Here is an 8,658-nt window from a genome sequence, read left to right as displayed (position 1 = left end):
ACGACAACTTCCCATGTAACTAAATTCCATCTTATTCCTTCACTTTATAATATATACATAAGGAACCAATGAAGATAGTGAAATAAAACTTTACACAAATACTGTTTATGATCCGTGGCATCACTTGTGAAAAAATTGTCGAAATCGGACTATAAATTTTAAATGCCGCGGATATCGAATATGAAGAACTCAGTACCTTATGGCTATTTTTCACCGAAAATGTCTGTAAATCTCTCAGATATCTTAATTTAATTCAGAGGAAATCTTTTACTTCTAATTGTGTGTCTCTGTACCAGAAATGGTTGAAATCGGGTCATAACTTCCCCTAGCTCCCAGATATCTAATTATAGGATTTTCAAAAATACGATGGGTTTGCCAAATTAAATGAGCATATATTCTTAGATTAATGTAAGGTGGTGATGAAAATTAGTGAAATCGGTTCAGGAATTATATGATGATCTTCGTTTTTCTATTGGACTTTATGCCGAATATATGGGTCAAATTTTGTGTTATCTGAATAAAAATATAGCAATAAATTGCGAGAGTATAAAATGTTCGGTTGCACCCGAACTTAGCCTTTCCTTACTTGTTTATGTGCATGTTTATTTATGAACTATTAGTTATAGCAATTATTCTGATAATATTTGTTACTATATTGTGTGATTTTATTGACGTAAGTTTCTATGTTTATTAGTTTAAGAAGTATTATTTAAAATCATGCCTTGCATTTATTAATAACTTATAATTATGACTTACTTTTTGATCGAGTTGTTAATTTTCGGAAAATGTTCTTAAACCTTTCGAAGATTTTTTAATAATTTCAAGTGCCTTATCATTGAATATTCTCATCCCTCAGGCTTCTGTGTCATATATGAATAATTAAATAAAGGACACTACTTGTTACGTTATTCTCTTCTCTTAAGGGGTTAGGTGGGTTTCAAAATTTAAAGAACAAATTTCCCCCTTTTGCTAGAGTAGAATAGACTACAAACGATTGAGTTTGAAAAGCATCAAAAAAAAAGCACAGTCGATGGCTGAGGGACTCATCGAAACTTACAATAGCACCTGTAGTCGATTATCTACTCCCAGTCGACACTCGCAATAGGGGTGAATATGTTTAAAAAATTTGCCAAAATTATCAAATCAATCCGAATAATATTCAAATACATATATCCTTTGGAAGTTGCGCACATCAGGTGACATCAGTTACAAAATAAAACTACTTTAAACGCGTTTATCTCAAAACTCAATTTTTTAAGTCGTTGGATACGATATCTCGAACAGTAATGAAGCGATTTTGTTCAAATTTTGCAGTCATATTTGGAATATGATTATCTAGTTAATGAACGACAACTATTTTACATAAATTACAATTATTTTTTCAAAAAAGTGAGATTTTTGGTTAAAATTCTGTCAATATTTTAAATTTTAATATTTTCTTTTTCCTTTGTTCATTAACTATATTTACTATCGAAATATTTTTGGTTTATTGATTTTAGATCGACCAATAATGAGTTATAATGTCTACGGCAAGAGCTTTTTTTGAGACGTAGAACAGATGAGTTGCCAACGGCTGAATTTTCGGAATTTTTAAATAATAATTTCCCAAAATACTGTTTAAATACGTAAATTTGACATGCTGAATTATTTAAATTAAATATATTTAAAAAAATAATGGTAAAAATTCCCTTGATTTCAGCCTCTGAAACACACTTAACCCCTTAATCTGAACTATAGCCTTAACTTATACGAATTATATTTTTAACCAAAACGACTTCATTTTGATATCTCAATAGTGGTGATTTTTCCAAGAGACCTCCTCACGTTTTTATTAAAGAACAATGACAGTTACATCATTTTGATAGGATCGTTAATTTTGAAAGAAAAATACATCGGTAACGTTATGAACGAAAGAGACTATTACTATGACAGATTGCACTAGTTTTTTATACTCTCGCAACCTGTTGCACAGAGTATCATAGTTTTGTTCACATAACGGTTGTTTGTGTCACCAAGAAATATAAGAGTTAGATATGGGGTTATATATACATAAATGATCAGGATGACGAGTAGATTTGAAATCCGGATGTCTGTCCGTCCGTCTGTCCGTCTGTCCGTGCAAGCGATAACTTGAGTAAAAATTAAGATATCTTAATGAAACTTGGAACACATGTTCCTTGGCACCCTGAGGAGGTTGCTTTCGAAAATGGGCAAAATCGGTCTACTGCCACGCCCACAAAATGGAGGAAACCGAAAACCTATACAGTGTCATAACTAAGCCATAAATAAAGTTATGAAAATGAAATTTGGAACATAGGATCCCATTAGGGAGGGGCACATTTGGATGTAATTTTTTTGGAAAAGTGGGCGTGACCCCGCCCTCAAATAAGTTTTTTTGTATATATCTTGCAAACCAATAAAGCTATATAAGCCAAACTTTCTGCAGTCGTTTCTTTTAGCCATTTCCTTATACAGTCCAAAAATGAAAGAAATCGGATAATAACCACGCCCACCTCCCATACAAAAGTTAGGTTGAAAATTACGAAAAGTGGGTTAACTCCCTAACGAAAAACGCCAGAAACACCAAATTTTACATAAGAAATGGCAGAAGAAAGCTGCACTGAGATTTTTTTACAAAATGGAAAATGGGCGTGGCGTCGCCCACTTATGGGTCAAAAACCATATCTCAAGAACTATTCGACCGATTTCAATGAAATTCGGTACATAACACTTTCTTGACACCCTGATGACACGGGTGGAATATGGGCGAAATCGTCTACTTCCCATATAACCCAATTTTGAATTCCATCTGATTCGTTCACTTTATAATGTATTCATAAGGAACCAATGAAGCTAGCGGAATAAAACTTTACACAAATACTGTATTTGAGCTGTGACATCACTTGTGGAAAAATTGTCAAAATCGGACCATGACTTTTCAAGCCCCCTGATATCAAACATGAAGAACTCAGTGCCTAAGGTTAATTTTTCACCGAAAATATAGGTAAATCCCTCAGATATTTTAATGTAATTCATTCCCTCTGAATTTTTTTCTTATAACAGTTTCTCTCTGTACCTGAAATGGTAAAAATCGGGTCATAACTTCCCCCAGATCCTATATACCTAATTATAAGTAATATTAAATTAAGTGATCGTATAGTCTTCGATACATTGTATCTTGGTGGTGAAAACGAGTGAAATCGGTTTAGGAATTACCTCAGTCCCCATATACTATTTATGATGATTTTCGTTATTCTATTGAACTTTATGCCGAATATATGGGTCGAATTGTGTTGTCTTTATAAAATTACATCAATAAATTGCGAGAGTATAAAATGTTCGGTTACACCCGAACTTAGCCCTTCCTTACTTGTTTATTTTTATAATTCTTGGTAAAAAAACGGATGATAATAATTGAGTTGCAACTGCGAGTGTAACGAAATTTGTTTTTGCTACACAACCTCTTTGCCGTTGATCGATTTCACTAATCTGCGCTAAGAAGTTTCACTTCGCAAAGTGACACACTGCTTGCGTTATACCTACATTCCTTGTGGATTATTTGGCTTCTTTCAAAATTCTTCCCCGCACAATTCATTTAACGCTCTCGATAAATTAACTCAGTCTTAAGTGTTTTGTGTGTTGATTTGCATTATTTCAAGCATGGCTATTTAATAATGCAAAAGTTTTTACTTTAAACCGTTCTATGGTCTGCTAAGTTATAAGAATTACTAAATTCAGCTTTAATGGCGAATCATGGGAACTTGCAGGTAAATGAATTAGCTTTAAGTGTTTGTTGTCTCGTGATTAATTGTGTGACTGCAATAAAGTTATATACATATTATATTTAAACTGTGACTTTATTGCAAAACATTTGAAATGCATATAGTCACATGGTGGAATAAATTTCAAAATAATCAGGAAGTAACGGCTTCACGTGGCATGATTCAATGCCGCAACAATTACCGTCGCTGCCGCACCTTTGCTCATTCCGCCCCTCTTTCTTAACCGCATAATCAAATCTTTTGATTTGAATTTCGAATTTTAGTGCCAGTGTAATCGCCGAAGAGACTCGTTAGTGTCTTGAAAATTGCCGCAACAACAAACGATAAGTTTTTTCTTGTCTGTTTTTACAAGCAAACTGCAGGCAGAAAATAACTCGCTTAAAATAGCGCGCGTAGTTAAAACACTTCCCTCGCAGCAACTTTGCTGCCGCTCCCGCCCTCACAGCATTCCTAAAGCTCAGTGGCTGTTTACATAATTACAATAGCAGAAAACTCAACTAAAATAAAACTAATTAACGCGTGAATCTATGACAATTGGGTAAATTTAGATTATTGGCAATTGTTGCAGTTCATTCGTAAATTCTTCGCCGACTGATCGATCGATTTTTCGTGGCAATATATGTATTTGCACGGTGCTGTTAGTTTGGTGCTTTCCTTCGAAATCGACCTATTCACCGTCGTTGCTGCGAAAACAAGTATCGTCGTGAATTGTCGTTGATTTTCGACATAGACGAGAATATTTTCAAATTTGTTCGGTGCTTCTAATTTAGTTATAGTTAAAATTTCTATTCGAACGGATTCGAACGTTCTCTCCCAACCGATCCGCTACGTTGGAATTTTACTGAAAATATATGTGTATATAATTTTTGAGCTTTAAAAATCGTTAACCACTGCGAAAAGTTAAGAATTTGTTAATAAATCGAAATATTTTGTTTGTTTGTTCAACAAACGTCGACACGCTACTTAATTTGTAATCGTTTGTTTGATCCTTGACCGATAAAAAAGTTCACGAAACGATGGGAGAGACGGAAGGTGAAGTCGGTGCAGCCGATACGCGCGCCTCTGAGGAGCCCGAGTCGACTCCAGTGCAGGATACGTTAGCGGTTCCGGTACAGAAGCGTAGGAAAGTGAAATCGCCTACTCCTGGTACGCTGCGCGGTCGCAGTGCTACGCCAATACGCGGCAGGAGTCAGACTCCGTTCTCTTTGTACTTAAACCGTCGCAGCGCTACTCCTTCGACATGGCGCAGTATTACGCCTTTCCTAAAACGTGAGGAAAGAGAAAAAACTCCTTTCGAGCTTGGCAAAGATATTAAGACTCAAATAACTTGCAATAAAGCTGTTTTCGATCGAGCACTGATTATGGATATTACAGAGAGCGAGGAAATTCAAAAACCTGTGCGTTACATAACGACCGATTTGTCCGTCATTGATCGTGCTGCCGTAATGGATGTGTCAAATGTTGAGGTTATATACTTGATCGAGGAATATGAGGAGGTAGAAGAGGAGGAGGAAATCATTGAAGAGGTGAAGCCCAAGAAGAAAGGTAAAGGTAAAAAAGCTCGCACCCCGCGCAAGAGTGTCGAAAAGGATGGATCAGGGAATGGTGTTACGTCTGATACTGAACAGGAACCTGGGGACAGAGCTAGTACCGATCGTGAGGAGAGCATGGAACCAGATGAGTTCGATGAGCCTGTGAAGAAGACGAAAAAGAAGGTTGTGGCCAAGAAGAAGGAAAAGAAGGAGAAATCGCCTAGCCCAAAGTTGACCTTGAAATTGGAAATGGGAGGTGGTCAAAAAGCAAGCAAAAAGATGTTTGAGGAACAGCAAAAACAACAGGATCAAGCAAAAGTCCCTGCACCAAAGCCGCCACCAAAAAAAAGCAAGCTTGTTTTGCAAATGGAAGAGCAGGCCCGACAAGCAGCTAAAGCGGCTGAAGAGGAAGCTGCTAAAGCAGCTGCCAAGCCTAAGGGAGAGACCTTTGCGGAGCGTCAAGCACGTTTGAAGAAAGAGAAGGATGAACAGGAGCGTATTGAAGCAGAGTTACGAGCTGCATTACGCGCACAAAGAGAGGCCGAACAAGCGGAAGAGGATGAAACTGAGGAGCAAGACGAAGAGGGTGATGAAGAAGATGAAGATGCTGCTGATGAATCCTATGGCGGTACAGAGTCATATGGAGGCGACTACGCCGATGAAGGTGGCAGCGAGTATCGTGACGAAGATGAAGAAGGTGAAGATGTAGACGTGGTACCCGAACTTCCCAAACCGAAAAAGAGACGTGGCAGTAATTCATCTGAAGAATTTACACGGCCCAATCCCTATGACGAAGAGCGCTGGAAACGCATCGCCGAGGAGGAAGGTGAAGAGTTCATGCAGCAAATGCGTAAATACAGTATGCGTATTCATAAAAGCGAGAAGGAACGCGATGCTGAATGGCAGCGTATACGGGAACAAGCGCGCTTGCCTCACTTCATCGTATTCCTTACGGATCGTACTGTTGAAGCAGGACATAATGTACGTATTTCTTGTGCTGTTGGTGGGCCCGAGTTGTCAGTGAAATGGTTCAAGGATGGCCGACAATTGGAGCGTGATGCAACACATCGCATTATTAACAATAACAACATATTGGCTTTGGAGGTGGTCAATACTACGATATTGGACTCCGGCGAGTACTCCTGCATGGTAGCGAATGCTAATGACACTGTGACTTCGTCTTGCTATGTCACTATTTATGAGGTGTTCAAAGACGAACCAGCACCACCTTCTTGCAAGCTGATTAAAGGTAAGGAAAGAAAACGTCACTTCCAATAGGGATACGAGTGCAGTTTCTATGTTAACACTTTCGTTTACAGAATACTATCATTTGCGCGACGATGAGCTAACCATCGAATGTCACCTACATGGTGTACCACGTCCAGCTGTCGTCTGGATGAAAGGCGGACTTGATGTTAAGCCGAGCTTCAAGTTTACGATGCTTGAAGAAGCTCATGGCGTCTACAAGCTGCTTATATACAAACCAAATGACAAGGATAGCGGTACTTATATTTGCAAGGCAGCTAATTCTAGTGGAGAAGTGCAAATCAGTCATCAGGTGGAAGTTGCCAAAAATAGGCACTTCCATGCACGTGGCATCTTCCACGCTCGAAATCGTTTGCAAAAGGATAAAGAGCTGACAGCGAAGAAGGCCATGGAGGAAGCGCTTCAGTCAAAAGCCGAATCCGATCGCAAGCGTACAACCACTGCAGCGGAAGCTAAGGAACGCGTACACCGCGCTTCTCCTGAGCCATTGGTATCGCCGAAGCAAAAACTCAAGTTCGCCACGCAATTACGCGATCGAATGGCGCTGGAAGGTAGCACCGTGCGATTTGTGTGCACTGTAATCGGACCTAGTCCCAATTGTCGTTGGATGAAGGATGACAAATGGGTGGTGGCTGGGCCAACAGTCAAAAATCTATCAGAGGAGGGAAAAGCAATTCTTGAGGTGAGCAAGGTTACGTCCGAAGCGTCAGGTGTTTACAAGTGTGTGGCCAAAAACGAATTTAGCGAAATCGAAACGCAATGCTACTTCAAAGTGTATAGTGCACAAGCCGATGGCGACGAACAAGAGCCGATCTTCGCTCTACCATTAAGAGGTATGCGAATGTTAACTGTGTGTTAACGAGTGTTTCACAGCGATAAGTGTTGGATTTGTGTTATACCCATCACTCACCTTATTCGGGAATCACATGCTCTCAAAAGATATTCGCGTCTTATCAAACTACATTTGTGTAATCGTTTATTTAAATCATTGAAGCGACCGATTGGGGTCGAGGTGTTCATTCTTAAAATATATGCAATAATACATTTAACATTCTCACCGCGGGTATTGTATTATTGTGTATTCTTTGTGTGTCAACATCTATTTGTCTCTTTTGAATGCGGTGCAGCGCTTTGATGTATTTCTGTTCGCCTCCACAGATGTGTACCATTCGTCCCAGAACGATTTAATTATTGATACGAAGGTGCGCGGCAACCCCCGCCCCAAAATTACATGGGTAAAGGACAACCTACCAGTAGTACTCGATGATCGTCGGGTGCAGATCGAACATTTGGATGGCGTTTGTGAGTTGATCATTAACAAGCCAACGTCGAGTGATAGCGGTGTGTACACTTGCATTGCTGAAAATAAATTGGGTAGCCAGAAGACTACACACACAGTTGTAGTCGAAGTTGTGCAATCATCGCGTCGTTCGAGTTTATTGTCCGCCGTAATGACCGAATCCGATAGTGAAGCAGGTACTGGAGAGGCGAGTGGGAAGAAGGTGGAGAAGGGTAATCGCCCTCCAAAAGGCAAGAAGAAGGACGATGAAGCCGAGGCTGGCACATATGAACGTCGCAGTCGTATGCCGGACCCTTCACCAAAAACGCAATTGTATTTTATTGCGAATCTTTCGAATCGCTATGTAGCCGAAGGTTCCAAAGTGAAATTCCAGGCGGTTGTTGGCGGTCCCGATGCTACATTCAAATGGCAGAAGGATGAACAAAATGTGATCTACGGTCCCCGTATCCGTAATATGAGTCGCGAGGGTATGGCTTGTTTAGAGTTCGTGAATACCGCAGCTGAAGACTCGGGTGTTTATACATTGACGGCGCAGAATGAATTCTGCAAAATTACGACCTCGGCCTTGTTGCATGTATACTCACCGAAGGTTAGCTCCGACGTGCAACCAATGTTTACACGCTCACTAAAAGGTAAGTACCTAAGCAGTACATATGTACTTTATACTGATCTGCGATTGGTGCTACGCGAGTATGCATATATAATTTCATTGCCAATAATTTCGTAACCTTTAGCAGCAAATGGGTTAGATAACAATTAATTGTTTTGTTTGAAATTA

At 39.4% G+C, this 8,658-nt stretch overlaps 1 protein-coding gene across 8 annotated transcripts in view; it reads left to right on the top strand.

The window, feature by feature from the left end:
• The window catches only part of LOC105216889 (myosin light chain kinase, smooth muscle), an 89,541-nt gene that overhangs the window by 48,375 nt on the left and 32,508 nt on the right, over positions 1 to 8,658 (top strand). Inside the window, exons 1-3 of one of the 8 annotated variants that reach the window (XM_054234511.1) lie at positions 4,388 to 6,563; positions 6,634 to 7,413; positions 7,739 to 8,512. The exons of 6 other annotated variants lie outside the window; for them this stretch is intronic. In XM_054234511.1, coding sequence (XP_054090486.1) covers positions 4,799 to 6,563; positions 6,634 to 7,413; positions 7,739 to 8,512 — 3,319 coding nt within the window. In that variant the 5' untranslated portion in view covers positions 4,388 to 4,798. Of the gene's footprint in view, positions 1 to 4,387; positions 6,564 to 6,633; positions 7,414 to 7,738; positions 8,513 to 8,658 lie in introns of those variants that run through there. One more of the 8 variants, XM_054234516.1, reaches the window with a different exon arrangement.

The sequence above is a fragment of the Zeugodacus cucurbitae genome, chromosome 6, assembly GCF_028554725.1.
Source record: "Zeugodacus cucurbitae isolate PBARC_wt_2022May chromosome 6, idZeuCucr1.2, whole genome shotgun sequence".
In the NCBI taxonomy this organism is placed as follows: Eukaryota; Metazoa; Arthropoda; class Insecta; order Diptera; family Tephritidae; genus Zeugodacus; species Zeugodacus cucurbitae.
The sequence above is the reverse complement of the archived record's forward strand: the minus strand, read 5'-3'. Positions and strand labels throughout refer to the sequence as shown.